Source organism: Rhea americana, unplaced genomic scaffold (assembly GCF_003343005.1).
Source record: "Rhea americana isolate MKP2758 unplaced genomic scaffold, rheAme1 scaffold_75, whole genome shotgun sequence".
Lineage (NCBI taxonomy): Eukaryota > Metazoa > Chordata > Aves > Rheiformes > Rheidae > Rhea > Rhea americana.
Genome location: NW_028186923.1, coordinates 3102670 through 3121696, shown reverse-complemented (window position 1 = coordinate 3121696; position 19027 = coordinate 3102670). Strand labels below are relative to the sequence as shown.

General features: G+C 42.6%; 1 protein-coding gene across 3 annotated transcripts in view; it reads right to left on the bottom strand.

Annotated features, from left to right (window-relative positions):
- The window catches only part of ST8SIA5 (ST8 alpha-N-acetyl-neuraminide alpha-2,8-sialyltransferase 5), a 74521-nt gene that overhangs the window by 40684 nt on the left and 14810 nt on the right, over nucleotides 1-19027 (bottom strand). For all 3 annotated transcript variants that reach the window (XM_085322159.1, XM_085322158.1, XM_085322160.1), the window contains exon 2: nucleotides 6517-7223. In XM_085322159.1, the coding sequence (XP_085178285.1) occupies nucleotides 6517-6647 (131 nt within the window). In that variant the 5' untranslated portion in view covers nucleotides 6648-7223. The remainder of the gene's footprint in view (nucleotides 1-6516; nucleotides 7224-19027) is intronic.

Below are 19027 nucleotides of genomic sequence, written 5' to 3'. Positions count from 1 at the left end.
TCTCCATCCCATTGCCACCTGTCTCCTGAGCTCTCCCCTAGTGCTGTCTCTGGTGCTCCTCCAGCCTCTCAGAGTAGTTGTTCACCTCCTTGCCCTTGCAAGGTTAGTTAGGCATGATGGTGATGCCATCTCGCAGGTCCTCATCACACTTTGAAATTCAGACCGCTCCTTGTAGCAGCAGTATGGCTGCATGTCTCAGCTTCCCTTACTGCACTAGACTAGATCCAGTCATTTTAAGATAATGTGCCATATGTGCATACTCCATTTATACACATATTGCATCAAAGGAGGCCATGTAACCGGTGTGCACATGATCGGGATTCAGTCCAATACATTTAGAGGAAACAGACTGAGGAATTCCTCCCAGTGATACAGGGCTGTGTGCAAAGCCGCTGCTAGGGACAACCATCAACTTATGCATCTGGAGAGAAGTTCAATAAACTACCTGGAGCAACGTCAGCAGCATCTATTATGTACCTGTCATAGGAACATGTAGGAAATCAGTTGGATAGACATACTGAATAGAGGGAAAACCAGGCTTTGCTGTCTCCTGAAGTTCCTAGTTCCCTTCTTGTCTGAAGAAAATAGATGAGAAACAAGACCTGCATTGCATAAAACCCAGTCAGGGATTCAACAAGGTGACTCACGGGTTGCATGTCATTTCCCTGGGATAATACTTTACTTTGGTTAGAAACAGAAGGGACACAGGACTGTGTGTTAGAGAGATGACTCATTAGGTGACCTTCAGCTCTTGTCTCTTGGGGAAAATATTTAAATGGAAATCCTAAATATTTAAACCTTGGAATAGATGGTTTTAGGAAGACTAACATCTTTGGAATGTGTTAAGAGTAGGGCAGAGGAACCCCTGCCAGATACGGAGCAGGGACTTCTTGATGGACATGAGTTGGCTGCAGTTCCCCGGTATAGTTCAGGACAACATGCAACTCAGGTCATATGCAGCCCATGCATCCAGACTGAAGCTGCTGCACCCCCTGATATAAGTAAGATTTGAYCTTGTCTGACATCCTCCCAGAGAAGCTCAGGAAGTGTGGGTTAGATGAGTAGACAGTGAGGTGGGTTGAGAACTGGCTGAAAGGCAGAGCTCAGAGGGTTCTCATCAGTGGTGTGGAGTCTAGTTGGAGGCCTGTGGCTAGTGGTGTCCCCCAGGGCTCAGGACTGGGTCCCATCCCATTCAACTTTTTCATCAACGACCTGGATGAGGGGACAGAGTGCCTCCTCAGCAAGTCTGCTAATGATCCCAAGCTGGGAGGAGTGGCTGACACACCCAAGGGCTGTGCTGCCATACAGAGAGACCTGGACAGGCTGGAGAGCTGGGCAGAGAGGAACCTCCTGAGGTTCAACAAGGGCAAGGGCAGAGTCCTGCACCTAGAGAAAAATAACCCCATGTACCAGTACAAGCTGGGGGCTGACCTTCTGGAGAGCAGCTCTGCAGAGAAGGACCTGGGAGTGCTGGTGGATGACAAATTGACCATGAGCCAGCAATGTGGCCTTGTGGCCAAGAAGGCCAATGGTCTCCTGGGGTGCATTAGGAAGAGTGTTGCCAGCAGGTCGAGGGAGGTGATCCTGCCCCTCTACTCAGCCCTGGGGAGGCCATGTCTGGAGTGCTGTATCCAGTTCTGGGCTCCCCAGCACAAGAGAGACATAGACTTACTGGAGAGAGTCCAGCAAAGGGCTACAAAGATGATCCGAGGGCTGGAGCACCTGCCCTATGAGGAACGGCTGCGAGAGCTGGGCCTCTTCAGCCTGGGGAAGAGAAGACTGAGGGGGGATCTGATCACTGTGTACAAGTACCTGAAGGGAGGGTGTCAGGGGGACGGGGACAAACTCTTTTCAGTTGTCCCGTGTGACAGGACAAGAGGCAATGGGCAGAAACTTAAGCACAGGCAGTTCTGCCTGATCGTGAGGGGGAATTTCTTCCCCATGAGAGTGACGGAGCATGGGACCAGGTTGCCCAGAGAGGTTGTGGAGTCTCCTTCTCTGGAGATCTTCAAGGCCCGCCTGGATGCAACCCTGTCTACCATGTTCTAGGTGACCCTGCTGAGCAGGGAGGTTGGACTAGATGATCTCCAGAGGTCCCTGCCAACCTTACTGATTCTATGATTCTGTGACAGCATGGTATGGACTAAGTGACCCCTCAAGGTCTAGTCCAACTTTATTTTCTGTAGTTTTGTTCCTCATTTGCCCACACCGTGCAAAAGATGATCATAATATATATCTTTCTTATGAGGGTAAGGAACCAATTTGCAATTGTTATATAAAAACTGCTTCAGAAATACCAAAATGATGGTATAAACTCAACCTATAAGATTCTGATAATAATTATAGGGCACGCACACATATATAGGAGTGATGTTTTATTCTCATTTAAAAGACATAAATCTTTCAAATAATATAGACTTCCTGCATATGAAGGTTTACTGTTCCTTGCTGCGTGATTGAATTACTGTATGTGCCCCTTTGACAGGCTCCAGCGTAATCATTATTTAAATTCTTTAATAACTTATTTTATAAGTTCTTCTCACTTGTGGCCTAAAAAGAAAAACCCTGTTTAAAGCAACAGATTCACTTCTGCMGCTGACTCTCACTCTGTGCAGAAATTAAGCTGCTAGAAAACCAATATTTAAGCAGAGTCCTTGTCAACAGAATATAGGCATATAGCAAATAATTATTCTGACAGTTCTCCCTTGCCAAAGCAGGCAAGGACTCTCCTATTGATCTCCCCTATGCCACAGGTTCGGAGATGAGAACAGTGACCATTTCAACATTTTTTATAGTAGTGGCAGTTTCCTGATGTAATCCTGCATTATTCCCTGCTGGCCACACAAAAGCTCACAAAAAAGGCCAGACCTCAGCTGAGCATCTGATTCAAAGGAAAATTCAGCGGAGAGCCTAGCACTAGAAAGATGAATCAATACACAAGCAAGCTGCAGCTCAGGATTTAAGCAGCAGTCCACAGCATTTAACCTACTTTAGCAGATCAATGCAGTAGATTTTTAATCAACATATTAATCCTAAAATAAAAATAATTACCCCAGAGATCCATATTAAAGTCCCTTAATTATATCTCATTTCACCATTCTTTTTGCTTGGGATCAAGAGCTACAAAGACCAGAGTTTGCCAGTGTCATTTGCCCGCTTGGAGTTTCCCTTCTCGCGAGGGCTTTAGCTGATTCTGGGAGGACAAGGCATTTGCCTTGCTGAGAGCACACACATCCATCTGTCTCAGATGATACCCTGGTGAAAAAAATGGATGGGCAGGATTCAGCCTTCCAGTTGCAGATGGCACAGTACAAAACATGAGGGGAAGGAGTGAAGAATATTATATGGTGTGTGAAAAATGCAGGAGCGTCTATAAATCCAATGGCTACGTCCTCCCCTTTGCCCAGCGATGCCAGGAGAAAGAGAGGTCCAAACTGGAGTCTGGACCCTGTCTGGAATTTCTCTGAGTGGAGGGGACTTACCATAATATTTCTTTCCTGGAGCAGCCTTTCCTGCCTGCAGTCCTGCCATCCCCGTGGCCAGGCTTTTGGGCAGCCGCAGGACAGCCAGGCTCCACAACACCATCCGCAGGGAAGTTCGGGTGGGAAATCACAGCAATAAAACAACCAAGGGCCCATTCTCCGCTTGTAAGGGCAGCTGGCATGGCTCAACCTGCATAACTCTTCCCTCTTTCCCCTCTCTCCCCAGAAAAGGGTGACTTTGTCTCGACTGCTTATTGGGAACAGTCTCGGAGCTATGCTATCCTCTGAGTCGTGCCATGCTACATGTTTTAGGTCAGCCTTATAGAGTCCCCTTTCCTCACTGGCTTTTACCTATTTCATTCATCTTCTTGCAGAAAAGCAAACGAGCCTTATGTTAAATTTAGGCTTAAAAGCAGCGTACATTTACTGGAATAGTACTTCAGGGCAATTTTCATGTTTTTCTAAGCACACTAGGGATTTTTTCCCATAGCCTTGAGAAAAGGCCCGGAGGCCTGCTGTTGTTGCAAATGTAGGGATCCAAGCACAGACTATTGCAGAACAAGCAGTGTATTGAATATTAGTGAGTAACTACCCTTAGGTTTAGCCAGTGTCCTCAAGCTCCAGCTTGGCAAACGGCACTCACACTATAAATATCCCACTTCCTCTCTGTGAAGATGCTCTCCAAAACCACCAGCTCAGCTGTGTTCCCAAGAGGTGCAAGCTATAACATGTCCAAGAACCTCACAGCTAGTGTGAGCTTGTAACAGGAGACTTAACACCGGAGGTTATGAAAGCAGAGACTAAGTGAAGGTTCCATGCACCTCCGCACGGAGCAGACCAGCGAGCAAAGAGCCTGGGAATGGTCGCTCTGCTTTCTCCCTGACAGCTGAGTGCAAACTGCAGATTGAAACCATAACATACTGCAGAACAAGAGAGCAAGAGCAGGAAAAAGAAAACTGAAAAGTACCTTCATGATAATATTATGGTAACTGTGTAGGCAGCTATGTAAATCACCTTTCTATTGCTAATGACTGATGAGCTGAGACTGCCACATCCTGCACTTCTATTTCTGTGAAAGAGGGAAACTAGCAGTAATAAGCAGAAAGGGGTCTAAGTGCTTTTTACCTGTATTGGGAACTGTGGGGAGAAACCCTCTTTGAAATCTTTGATGTGATAAATAAAAGCAAAAGAAGCAAATCATTAAAATCTGAAACTAAAAACTTAAATAAACAGTGTTTGCTAGTCACAGTGACAAAATGTATAGTCAGCTCCTGCTTTGGCCCCTTTGTTGGCAGAGCACTCAAAACTAGAGGGCTTTCTGCAAGTTTGGGAGTCAGACATTATCCTTTTTTGCATTCTTTGCAGGCCACTGATGGCAGAAGAGGCTCCCAAGGTACGAGGCAGGATAGAGACTAGCCTCAGAGCTAACTCACTAGAAGAGTTTTACTAGCATCTTCTCACCGTTTTATTTTTACTTTACCATTTTTTTATTTCAATTTATACTTGAGATTTATTTTTCACTGCTCTACCTGCTGCAGTTACTTGCACTTAGAAAAACAACCAGGGCTGCCATGCCTCTAGGACAAATGGGAAAACTGAGAAAATAAGGCAAGATGAGATGTCAACTGGCCATCAAGTTGTTCCTCTCAGCACCGAGGCAGCTTGGTACTACACTATCTTATATATTTCTGAAGCCCCCAAAGATGGAGATTTGAAACTTCCTTAGGTTGTCTTACCCTCAAAAAGTTTCCCCTCATATCTGGATCTAAATTTTTCCTGCTGTAACTTAAGCCCATGACTTCTCGTCATCAAGGGATTTGTCAGAGCAATTTGTTTATTACATTCCTCTTTGCAGCAACTGTTTGGGTATTTCAAGAGAGTTATCATCTCTCCTCTTGATTTTCTCCAAGCTAAACAAACATAGTTTTTTCAGACTTTTCTCATTTATCACATTTTCTACACCTCTGCTCCATACCCAATGCCTTTCTTCGACTCTTTTCAACTGAACCACATCCTTCTGGAAGTGAGGTGCCCAAAACTAGACTGAGTCCCCCCAGCCAAGGCCTCACTGATGAGCAGGGTGCTGAAACCGCTGTCTCTTAACCGCAATGCTCCTGTTTATACACATTATTATTATGCTTGTTATTCCCCCCATTTTCCGATTGTCAGCATTTTGCTTGCTCTTGGCAGTATATGAGTTGCAAGCAAGGCAAGAACAGAACCATTGATCTCTTTTGGCAAATTATTGCTAAATTACAGTAGAAACTTCCATAGCCGCTACCTACACTATTGAAACCCACTTACCTCAAAGCATATAAGAGAAGCATTCCCCTTTAAAAATCATACAAAGCATAACACTTCAAATCAGATTTAAGTAAAACAAACTCTGCCTGGGTCAAGGTTAAACACTTGAAGATCCCCACTGGTGTTTGCTGTAATAAGAACAGTGCCATTTTCAGATCAAAGACTGATGGGATCTACAACAAATCAGTCTCAGCAGTAAATTCATGAGAAGACAGCAGTGAAAATATAAAGCAATTTCTCTGCTATTTGGAACAATAACATTGCTACTTTGATTTAAGGAAAAGCATCTGCATTGTTGTTTCTAACAATGTTGACGTTTCAACAGGTGCATACTACCATAATTTGACCTCTCAAGCCATTTCAGCTTGAATTTACATATGGTGTAAAGCTGTGTGTACATACAGAGAAAAGCCCTATATCGCATGGTCTGATCAGAAGCAGATACCTTGCTGGCAGAAGCCTAGCTTAAGTTAAGTAAGGCCTAGATTTTTACAGCAGCTGAAAATTAAAACACAATCCAACAAATAAACAAATCCTATCCTACCTAACATTGTCCTTCACTAATAGTCTAAGAGACGTTACAGATGCCGGATGCATCTTCGCAAGGGAGATTAATCTTGTCAGCACAACACTGAGAAGTGGTTTGAGCCTGTGTAATGGTACAGCTGGATCTCAGTCTCAATTCAGGTTTACCAGACAACTTTTTCCATTCCCTCACATCCCCCCTTACCTTTTGAGATAGTTTCTCCCATAGAGGATCTGCTGCAGCAAGGTAACCACGGCGAAAGCGCAGATGAATATAAAGAACAAAGTTCTGTTTCCCAGCAAATCTCTGCTTGATGAAGGGTCAGTGTATCCCATCCTTAAAAGCCGCTGAAGCTCTGCTGGGTGAAATTCAGTCCATTGTTGCGTTCATGCCCTTTTCACTGGGAAGCCGAGGGGAATACTTGCTGGCTTTTCTATGAAAAATCCAAGGACAAGGTATCCCATTGTTCAGCCTTGCTGCCCCTTCCTTGCCTCTTTTGGATGTTAGCTCCAGGACTGTGCGCAATGGCTTGCTTTCAGGGTAAAGTTTCCAGGAGATTCAGACGTGGGTAACATCTAAAATCATCTCTTCAGAGCTCTTTCGGTGCAGGCAGTCTGTGCTGTGCGAGAGGCATTCTGTTCCCTCTAAGTCTCTCTTGAAAACCTGCTGCTAGCAATTATCTACTTCAATCCCATTTTCATATTCCAGATGGGGGAAGCTGCAAATAAACCAGAAAACCGCAGCCAATGGCAAACACACAGCTCCGGCAACCCACTTTGGAAACACATAGTCGTCAGCTCGTCTTTGCTTCTGCTCAGTGATTCCAACAAAACGTACTTGCAAGGAGACGTGACTGGGGTGTGCTATTATTGAACAAGTATGCAATGATCATGAGGATTTCATTCAGTCCCCTGCAAAAACAACAGCAGCAATCTGGTCAGGCTAGCAGGGAAGCTGCAATTTGTGTAGCAGTGTGCCATCCGTACCGTGCCTTTGGTACCAGAGCATTTGCATACAGAATGCAGTGCCTTTAGTCATACACCACTCACTATTTGGGCTGCTATGTTTCCCCTGGTTATTTCTCCAGAGAAAGCATAAGCAAGGTCACTGTGCATCTCTTCAAGGACAGAGCTCTCAGTTCCTGCATGCTGATTTATTGGAGGCTCTGAGTAGCCTCACAGCCGCAGAGGGGGAGACTGCCTCTCAGTGCAGCCTTTAAAAACTATTCATTTAAAGAGACAAATATTCTGATTGTTCCCGTGCCGTGGAGAGTTCTCTCTTGAAAGGGTGAAGCAGCAAGACTTTATCTATGGCCAGCGTAACTCTTATAAAAGCTCCCCACTATCAGGAGAGGCGCGATTCTGCTCCCAGGGCAATCAGTGGGAGTTCTCCTGTTGATTTCAGTGGGAGCAAAATCTGCCCCCAGTCTTTCACTTCTTAAAACAAATGCCTAAGCAAGCTTTTCTCCACTTGGCTAGGAGGTTGTTTAACCCCAATAACTGAGTGGGATAAATATGTTGAAAGCAAAACAAGGAAAAAATCCTTCATCAAAGAGAAGGGTAAGATTTTTATGTGAATAAATTTTCCAACTGTTAAATCAGTATATGCAAAATGCTTTTGTGTGCCAGCAGCCCAGCTGTGTGAAGCAGCAAGCAGGGACTGTTTCTCTCTGTGCCTGAGCTGTAATTGGTGCTGCATGGGAAGAAGGGCCAAAGATAACTTTGTGTGATCTACTCAACTCAGTTCCTGAAGCTAGGGCTGGTCCTCTGCATGAACTAAAGCAATTTAGGCAAGAAAAACAAAGACTAAAGCAGGCCTTACCTATTTTTAAGCACATAACAAAAGCGTCTCAGGTAGGAACCTGGTCACCCTGAACTCCTTTTGTAGACACAAGCCTCCAAGGGGAGATCCAGCCTTTTGTAATCCCTTGACTTCGTAGTCAAGGTGCAGGAATCCAGGCCTCTGGTATGTTCTCCTTCAATCCCTTTCAAAGCTCCCACATATGCATTTGTGAACCCTACTAAAGGCTTCATTTATCAGCTGAGCATAAACAAAGAGTGGTTATCCCAGATTAGCACAAAGATTATCCAGCTTAATGTCTTGTTGATGTGGGGAAGAGTGGAAGAACAGAGCAAGAATAGAGTGATACTCCTTGGAGACACTCTCACAGCATTTTGTGGTTCAGTGTCTTCCTGAACCAGGGGAAGCAAAACAATATTTTGGTTGGAAAAATAAATAATTTAGATGCATTCACTTGTGTTGTACAAGGAATCACACGCATACTGGAGGACATGCAAATTAAATAGCAGAACCGGTATGATTCCCTCTTACAGAGTCAAACATGGTGCTTATAATGCTTATAATTTCATGTAAGCCCATATAACATGACTGGTTCCATAGACAAATCATGTCATTTAGCTGGATATAACCAAGTGCATTTGTCCTTCTTAGTAACAGGAAAAGCAATGTGGCCATCAGAAGCCCCAGGCTGAGACCCCTAATTTGCCCTATACAGGCAAATTTGCATGGCAAAGCTGAAAGATAGGACCCTTAAGGGCAAAGGGGAAGCAGAAGGTACGTAAAGCTTGGAGTTGTTGGGCTTTTTTTGATAGTTTTGAAAATCCCTTCTGAGAAACGTGTCTCAGTTGCTCCAGGAGTCTTTTCAAAGTCTGCTCTCAAAGCACCAGAGAGCAGATTTTGACTGTTTATTTCCTTCCATGGGTGTGATGCCAGTTTTGCAGATCTTAATATCACCTAGGTTTTAGTGAAAATCCTTTCTGCCTTTCTTCCTCTATTCCTCTCTATTATAAGTGATCTATTATTGAGATGTCTGCGCTGTAGTGCCCCAAATGCATGAGTTTTTTAGCTATTCCTCCTCCTGGTCTAATGGCCAGCATGAGTTGTAGTAAATAGCACAAAATCCCCATGTGCTGTCAGTCACACTCTGGCTCTCCGTGTCCTCTCATCCTTCTCTGCCATATCRGAGCTGCCCAAAAGATACGGCACCTGAGAGGACTACGTGCAGTCAAGCTGCATCCCTAAAGCAAGCAGCATAGTATAAAGATATGTATTATAAATGGAGAAGGTTTTCTGTGCCAAATCTTGCACAGATACTGTTCCTGATGTCATGTGTAAAAGAAATCTATGTTCACTGCCTTCAAGCCAGTACTACAGTAATGCTGCAGAACATGAAACAGAGCAGCTCTGTGCAAGCATAAAGAAATAAGATGTCTATTGACAATTTCCAAAGGCTGCTCAAGGTTGCCTGCAAGATTTGTTGTGAGCAAAAAAAGTCACATGGTGCATGCAGAAGGGCTGAATGAGCAATTGTGCCAGCGCTTGTTCCCAGAGGCCTTCTGAGAATTTGACTTGTCAACTATAGCCTCCTTCAAAGCATCAGGCCTCTGTAGTGAGTTAAAGAGAACAGATTTTTTAAAAATGATTTTACACCCTGTGCTTAAGCAAACAACTGGCAACAAAAGATCCCCTCCAGAACTTGAGAGGGGCTTAGGGAAACAGACATTACAGTAACAGTCATGTTGCAAATACAATTTGCTGAGTATGACTGGGCTCTAATGAAGTAGGTATTGCTTATGCAATGGGCTATGCAGCTACAGCGATACTGTTAACATACAGGGAGACAGGGCAGCATCTCATTATACTCCAGTCAGCACCCTGCTGGAGTACAGGGTGCTTCCCAGCAAGTAAGATCTTTTCCGTCACCAGAGAATCAAGCATCACTTTACTATTATCAGCTACTCAAAATACCTCTTATGAGATGGTGAGAAAGCTGCATGATATGCATAAGCTCATAGAAGATATTCCTGTTTAACTAGTTGGCTAAAACACTGGCCCAGGTATCTTGCAGAAAGCTCAAACTCCACTTGCTCTGCAGCCTGGATCTTCCACGGCACCCACAGAGGTGTCCAGGGCAAAAAGATACTTGCTACGTGTCAATCATATAATGCTCTGTGGATAGRGACATGCTGTGGTTTGCTGCAAGGCGTGGACCTTTCTCCTGCACTACAACTCAGTGCTCCCCTCAAAGCATGCCCCAGGCCGTGGACTGACACTCTGATAGTTTAGACTTGCAATGCCTTGGCTCTGAGCAGTGCTGGGTTTGTGCTTAAGTCCTGTGCTTAGAGTACCAGCGATAGCAATGAGGCTTGAAGGAAGGCTGGAAGGCCTGAAGAAAACCAAGAATCTTCCTGCCTAGCCCAGTAATCCAACCCTGAGGAACAGTGCTCCCTCCCACGGAGGCCCTGGGCTGTGTAATTCTACAAAGCACCCTAGTTAGCTGATGTAAAAATTAATGAGCGTTGTGACAAAGTGGAACAGCTCGTAACCCTAGTTATATTCTCTGTGCCTCTTGTATCATTAGGCCACTGCAAGCAATCTTTCTTAGGTGTTGCTAGCCTTTATTTATTGTATCTGACCTGCTTACTATCATCAGAGATAATCCTTCATGAAAATCTACTCCAACCTGAGTAGTGAGACATGAGCCCTCTAACAAAAACATGAACATGCTCCAGACAGTGATGTTCCCTACTGGAGCTCACCAGGTAGAAATGAAGTAAATTGAATTTTTAAAAAAGAGTTAAAATTGAGTCCCAAACAGAAAGAAATCATGATTAATCACTGAGAAAAGGTCTCTAAAGCTCGACACAGGAAAAGATGCATTAGCAAAAGTACAGAATCTGGTAGGAATCATATCGTACTCCTTCTGTGCAGAGAACATGCATTTCTTTTTCAGCTGAAAGGACACTACGTGGTCCTTATTTCTAAACTTCACTGTATTTTTAAATGCAAATGAAATAGAGAAAATAACTTCTGATCTGCATGTCTGATTGGGAATCTCCTTACGTATCTTGCCCTACAGGTACCATTTAAGCCAGCGTTTGACAGATCGTGCGCTGTCATTTCAGTTGAGAGCCAGGGCTTTTAGTGTCTTGGATAGAAGGACTGGTCTGCTGGCTGTTTAAATCACAGTGTTCGTAACTGAGCATGTATCATACAGGTCCAGAGTAAAGCAAAACAAACTGCGCAGTCCTCTTGGGGATTTGTCCTTTCTGGGACTGTTCAGCCACTCTACACTCCTTTCACGGATCTAATGCGCGTTAAAGAATTTTCATATGCAACAGAGCAGAATATTATGGGTTGGAAAAGGTTTAGCAGAACACCTTTTACATCTCACTCTTTTGCCTTTTCCAAAATAATAAAATGAAATTAGGTCTATTTACAGTTTCTAGTAGGCTTCTGTCAACTGCTAGATCCCTGATTTTGCGAAGAACAAGCACATAGGTATATGCCTGAAGGTTTTGCTGAATACGAAACTCATAAACATATGCTTATCAATATTAATACTTTTGCAGATAAAAAACATGAATTTATTAGCATAATCTAGTGCTTAACACAATGTCTAGTCCCCAATCACTGCTATAAATCCTTACGTCTAAAACTCAGATATTAAAGGAAACTAAAAGGACTCAGCTAAACTGTAAACATTAATTTCCTTGTGAGCTGGGCTAAGCCATAAGGAGATGACAAGGGGCAGGCTGGCATCATGCCCCCTACCTGTGGAGCTGCCTGGATGGGAGGAAGTCTCTGAAAGTATCATATGGTTTGTCCACTGGATATCCATTACATCATCTATTGAATCATGACCAGCTTCCCTCTCATTACAGTCACATTAGCAATGGGGGAGAAATGCTCTCAGCGCATAAAGCACCCCTCTTTTTACACCGCGGACAACATCTCTGCTGGGAAAGGAATGAAGTCTTTCCCTTGCTGGCAGGAAGCTCTAACGTGGAGGATGCCGTGGCTCCCTGGCGACAGTGCTGCACATTTACTGTGAGCTGTTTCTTAGAGTAGGGTTGTGCAATGCTTGCTAAAACGTACAGCACACATTCACAGTTTGAAATGAATGCAAAAATGTTGCATTACTGGTGTACTCAAGAAACCCTGCTGGCAGATTAGCAGCCCCTGCATGTCTCCGCATAGCAGGGCTCGATACTAGGGGCAGCCTCACTTTCCCAGCAGTGTTTCCAACCTCAGGGCTGTGCCAGCAATCCTCGACTAAAACACTCCTCTACACCCTCTCTTTCCTTCCGGCACTTCCCTGCTGGGCAGCAATATCCTGCACAGCCTCAAACCAAGCAGACCAAAGGCACAGGTCAGCCAGGCAGATCTCCCTCTCCTACGCACCARGGGCTTCTTTTAAATCTCATTCAGTTCCTCAGGAAGGGCCACCATCAGTTTACAGGCAAAACCAGACAATCTGGTGCCTAGTCAACACTTAAAATTCATTTTTATATATCTCTGTTTTTGAGAACCCATCTTGAAAAGCCATAGAAGAGACATGGATTTTCTCAAAACTATCTCCATTTAGGAACCCCTAGTGAGACCCTTCCAGATTCTTTGAAAATATACGAATTACAGCCTGATTTCTACAATCCTGCACATGCTCAGAGCAACCCTGCAAAGCAATGACAATGGCAGAAATTCAGTTTCTCTGCAGGAAAAAAAAAAAAAAAAAAAAAGATTAAATTGCTTTTACACGCCTTGTATCTGTTGAAAATATTAGTTCCATTTTGGAGCACTGTATGGGAGCCCTGGATTTAACACCAAACCAGCAAGACTGAATTTCTGCTAGAATCATGGATTGCAGTGACGTAGAAATTCTGCACAGGCCAAGTGACAACAGCTCTCAGAATAGGAACATGATCCTGCCTCTATCCCATGCAAGTCATAACTCCCACTTAGTTTGACAAAACCAAACTTAAAACCTTCCAGGGGAAGTCTGGAAAGGGTTGAAGTCAGTGGCACTGACTTTACAAATTTAATTGTACTTGCAGGTTTTGATATTTCTTTTTCCACAAGATATACAAACAGTAACAGTGCAATGAACAAATATTTCCTGTGATCAGAATAAGGAATCTAGTTGAACCACACATTATCTAATGGTGACAAGCCCTATTTATATTTATTTCACTGTTTTAAGAATATATTTTTACAGCAACAATAAAAATGGTATATTTAATCTGAGATATTAAAAAAATCCTGAAATATGGCACAGATTTAGAAATACAGCAATTTAGATTTCGTTCACAGAAAAAAATGGATTTGATCTTGGAATACGTTTTGCAGAGTCAGTGAATAGCACTAATCAGTATGGGGGGAAGCATGAAGCAGAAAAGATTTCTCTGCATAATAAGGTAATAAAGTACTTCAAAATTTTTACATTGTATTCTTATAATTCGGGTGTATAAAAGACAGCTAATATAGGAAATGATTTAGACCAGGGAAAAGTCACCTTTGTGTTTTTAGCACAGTACTGCATTGATTTTGCATTCAAAGGAATGAAATATATTCCTCTTGATTTAACCATCAGCTCAATTCACATGAATCTCCAAGTGGTCTACAAAAATTCATCTTTCACACCTTTTTTCATGCTTTTCTACAGCACTGATTTCACTACTAATCATAAACTGTAAGCAACAATTGTTGTCTTGGATGGTCTACCTGTCTACCTATTGCAGTTTCTTTGGTCTTCAAAAAACCCCACTCTTCCTGAAATAYAGTTTATTTTGCTCTTCTCACATTGTAGAGGTGCTCACTGGAAATTTGGACAACTGACCTTAAAGAAAGAAATTTCTCCTCCTGCAGTACTGTGACTAGCGTGTCTTTCTGTTCCTCCCGTGACTGTGGATCCAGCTTTTAAGCTCCGCAGAGTGCCCATGCTGACTTGCACACAGTTACAGAGGCAGCTATTAATAAAACTGGTGACCCTTTCAAATTCCTTCCTTTGGATCTGTGATCTGTAACRAATTCCTATGTCATGCTTATTTGTATTAAGGTAGCAAATAGACACCAGTCCTGAAACACCATTGCATTAGACGCTGTCGTTGGGCGTTACTAAAGTCATTCCTTGCCACGAAGAATTTATGGTTTAAACCAATAAAGAAAAGGCGAGAGAAGGATTTATTGCCTCCATTTATAGAGAGCAGGAATTGAAATTTAGAGACTATATTTGATAGAATGCAACCAGCTCAGCTTCTGAACACTAGGACCTAAAACTAGACACCAAGATGGTGCATTTTGCCCACATGCTGAGGGGAAATGTCCAGAGGGGGCAGTTCACCTTCCAGACCAAGAAATTCAGGTGTAGACAGGGCCTGGCTCACCCCTAACCTCTGCCAGCAATTTGAGCTCTGCTGAATCTATGAACCTGAACCACATYTGCACCATCACTGGAAGAGGCAGCATTGAAGTGGGCAGGGAGGAAGATTGAGGGTCTCTGCCAAAAGGGGATTTAAGCATCATTTTCCTCCTGAAAATTTGGTAGTTAAAAGAAAATCTTGTATYGATCTTGGCTGAACCAAATTGTCCCAGGCTATAATTCAGATACKGATTTGCCATGAGATTTTAAACTCAGCCAAAGCTTGGGGCTAGGGGTTTGTTTCCGACTGACTTGAACACGGCATAACCCTCATGGAAACTGCAGCTACCCATAACCCACAAGCCCTATTACCCTGGCACGAGTATAAAAACATTGTTGTTATTGTTATCCTTTGGCTAGAGAGACTGCAACATGCCATTTRTTAAATAACTGAAAGCAGAGTCTCTTACTTGAGTTTTTTCTCTAAAAAAATGAAAAGGGGGAAGGAAGAGCAGTAGTTTATCCATAATTCTATATCAGTCCCCAACGCAYGGGAGCTGCGACAGCATCTGGCCTACGGGATCCAGTGCTCTACAAGCGGGCATTGCAGAAACGCCTTTGACAAGGCGAGACATCCCCAGGAGAGCTCTGCTTTGAGCAGAGGGAAGCACAGCATGGCATTTAGCCAGAAGAGGTTTTCTGCAGAATGTTCCCACCATCATCAACATCTTCATTTAAACTGCACTTTCAATCAGCTTTTTTTATTTTCTTCCAGGTGCATCCAGCAGCTCCTCTGTGGAGCTAAGAGGTCTGTGGGTGTTTTTTTTTTCCCTGCAGTGTGGGTAGGAAGGTATGTGGGAACTGTAATTCAGTCACTTTAAATCACATGAGTCTGAAGCTTGAAAGGAAAAATAATAATAAATGGTACAGATTGTCAGGCTTAGTGCAATTCTCAATCAATTAAAGCTTATTTTAGCATCAGGGCTGCTTATTTTTAAAAAGTTCTCTTGGCACTTTGATGCTTTCATGCTACTGGATAGCTAAAAAGGTCTTGCTGGGAACAAATTACTCTTGGTACAGCATTTTCTGAACTGTACTTTTATTTTCTGTCAAATGACAATAAATAAGATCCACATGAACAAACAGCAGCAATAAAACAGCTAGCGGGCTATCCTAAGCCTTAGCGGCAGTAAATGAGGAAAGCTTTGGCCCTGGGTAAAGGGGGAAGATAAAGCTCASGCTCAAGTATAGTTGAAACATGTTTGTTTGGGCGTTTTTTTGCTTGAGTCGACCAAGATGTTCTTCAGTGCGCCTAAGTTTAAACTGTGATTTTGTATGTTGTGACATTAAATAGAGAAGAGTAAGCGCTGGAGGCATTCTACATCAGACTCTTGATTTTGTTTGCTTTTTTTCAATCAGTGTAAAATTAAATGTTGCACCAGCATTTTGCATCTATAGTTTTGTGATATTATCTTGGTTCCCATTTCAGAGATGTGGCTGACAGATGACTAGTCAAATCAGTATTCCTCTTTTCCAATCCATGTAGCATTTAAAGAAATGAACCACAGTGCCAGATTCACACTGAAATGTTTATAGATCCAAAAATTACTAGATGATGAGGAAAGCCCTAATAATTATCATAGCTAGTACTATTTTTAGGTCATCYTCGTCTATGATCATAGCTGGCAAACAAGATTGATGAGGTGAGTTCATCCCTTGGAATAACAGGCAAAATATTTGCCTAATGAAATGGGCAATAATAACATGAGATTATGGAAGTTATATGCTATATAGCTTCATGCTGTCATTATAAACTGACTAAACTTTTGCTCTAAGGTTTGACACGAAAAGAAATTAAAGGGAAGGTGGAAAGGATGTATGAAAACTATCCTTYATCCTTTTTAATTTACATCTTGGCCTTTCTTTGCCTGTGAGTTCCTTGTTTTTTCCACTCCAGGTCTGGAGCCATCCCTCAAATACACTGCACTGAGCAGCAGTTTTACATGCAGTTTTCCCAACTGGAAAAGTTTTACAGGTTCAAAATTGGAAAAGTACACTTGGCCATACTAACTACAAAGCAACAGAGAACTAAGGTTCTTCAGATCAACAAGGAATTATGGCAATGATCTTCAACTTCCTTGTAACAGATCATGTTCAGTTATTCTCCCCTCGCTTTGGATACTGCTACGGGTTTGGCYTAGAAATCAAAGGAAGCTGTAGTTTAGATTTGAATCTATAATGTCAAAGGAAGGACATACCTTTTTCTTCAGTATAGCTCTTTCCAGTTGATGAACCAATGGAGTCAAGTGGCACTGAGAAAATCAGTGCTTTCACTATAAGCACAGTACTGTGACACAGGAACTTAAGTTTAGATGGTCACCAACTTCACAGAAATATCTTGCTCTGGGTGATACACTCTGTAAATCCTTGCAAGCTCTGAGCAGCACTGCAGAGAGCAGAGCTTGACTTTRAGTGCTGAATGCATGCTTGAATTCACCAGCTGCTGCCTTGAAACAGYGTATCACCCCTCCCTAAAACATGCAGGAATGCCACCAGCTCTGCATTTCACATGTTTGTAGCTTTTCCTTATTCTCTCCACTCTCCCATCACTGCAGTTCTGTGCTCCAGAATTTACATTTTCATATTAAAATTATTATATTTCTCAGCTGCTGACTGARGTTACAGAGATCATACTCCAGTTCAGTAATATCCATCCTTACTGACCTCAAACATCAGCTCTAAGTGTTTCATAACCCATTCRTTTAAACAGGTTATTAATATCAGAATTAAAAGATGCAATTAAAAAATCATTAACAATTCCCTTGTTCATTATTTTTGCAGAACTATCYAATTTTTTTAACGTAAAACCCTAAACTTCCTCCCAGCAGCCCAAAAGCCGAGTCATCTGTATTCTCCATTCTGTATCATCCCAAGGGGGCAACAGCCTGAACTATGATTTACTCATTAGGAAGAGGGTTGGGCTCAGCTCCATGCTTCACCAGGCTTCCTTCATGACTTCAGGCAGACGCACACTGCAGTGCTGAGCTCTCCAAGCAAGCCTGAGAAGGCGAAACAGCCCATCTGCGAAAGTACAGCTGTTTTCAGGACTTCATCTGYGATCTCTGCATGGCAGAGTACAGTCCTCTACAGCTTAGTCACCTCCCAGATGAGAATCTTTGTCCTCCTCAGCATCTTTTTTCTCATTTGCAAACTGGCAATTGTGGCATTTCTTGACTTTGCAAGTGTATTGCAAGAGTAACAAGGATAACCATACGATGCTCTTCAGTTAGGACATAAAWCAAATAAAAATTCTAGCTTTTATCATAAGGCTCTGTCAGTACAAGGACTGCAAGAGTGTGATGTGCTTGACTAGGCACAGGATTCAGTTCCTTAATTCYACCATACCAAACTACTTGACATGTCCCAGGATCATGTGGTTAAGACAGGCAAGTATCACACACAACTCGTGGCTAGCCTGAACCCTACTACTAGTGGCAATCAAAAAATCRTAGTTATTAATAGCATTAAGCACAGGCATACCTGACTCCTTCCATGAATGTGTTTGCCTCCAGTCCACCTAAAGCCTCCCGGTAGTCAATAGATATTTAATCAGTTCACTCAGTGGAGTCTAGCAGYTCATACCATCCTAAAGTAAATTTCTAAGTTATGCCAAATGATACACATTCTAAAAATTCCCTTTTCTGTCTTGACTGTTAGGGGAGATTGGGATGACCAGCTCAGCTGTAGGCATGGTGGATGCCTAAAGGTTGTTGTGAAGACAGTATGAAAACAAACTGAATTTAATGCCAAAATAAATAACATTAGGAAGTGATTTATGAATGTTTATCCCTTTTATAATTAATTCACTGGAAGAGTCTGTATTAATTGCAGTGAAACTGCCACAGAAACTCACAGTAGCTGCACCTAACTGCCATTGAATAGGGACAGCAGCAGAGATTTTCACCTATATTTCCAGGAGTATTTTCACCTTCTTTTATTTTTCTCCTAGCTACTGAAGATGATAATCAGGAAATTAAAAAAAAAAAAAAATCATGCAAATGAAACAGCATGTGCCAGCTTTGCTGCTAGCTTTCTGTCCACAACTAGTACTTCCCTTTGTTAACTCTTCTTCTCACTTTTACTATTAACTTTCCTCCTCTCATAGTCAAAGGGAAAACAAGACAATTCTGGGAGTTGTGATATTTCTTCCCCAGTAATATTCAAAAATGTTCCAGGGGARACAAAGGGAGTTACATTCCAGCCAGTACAATAATGAAAAGTAAATCAGATATTTTAAAATACCATCTTGCATAGAACTGAAAGAATTTAGAAAGCAACAGAGATGAAATGGCACTGATCTGTAACTATTTAAAGGAAATGGCCAGTTACACAACACACAGCCTTTAGAAGTCCTTGCCACAAGGCAAAGTGCTTACTGAAAGTCAAAAACTCCTTTGATGGCCCATGCAAAGGCTAAGAGCATCCTACAGCTTCACAGATTGAATACAGACTCTCCAGGCTCACTGCATAAACCATGCAGAACTGCCTCAGTTAGGT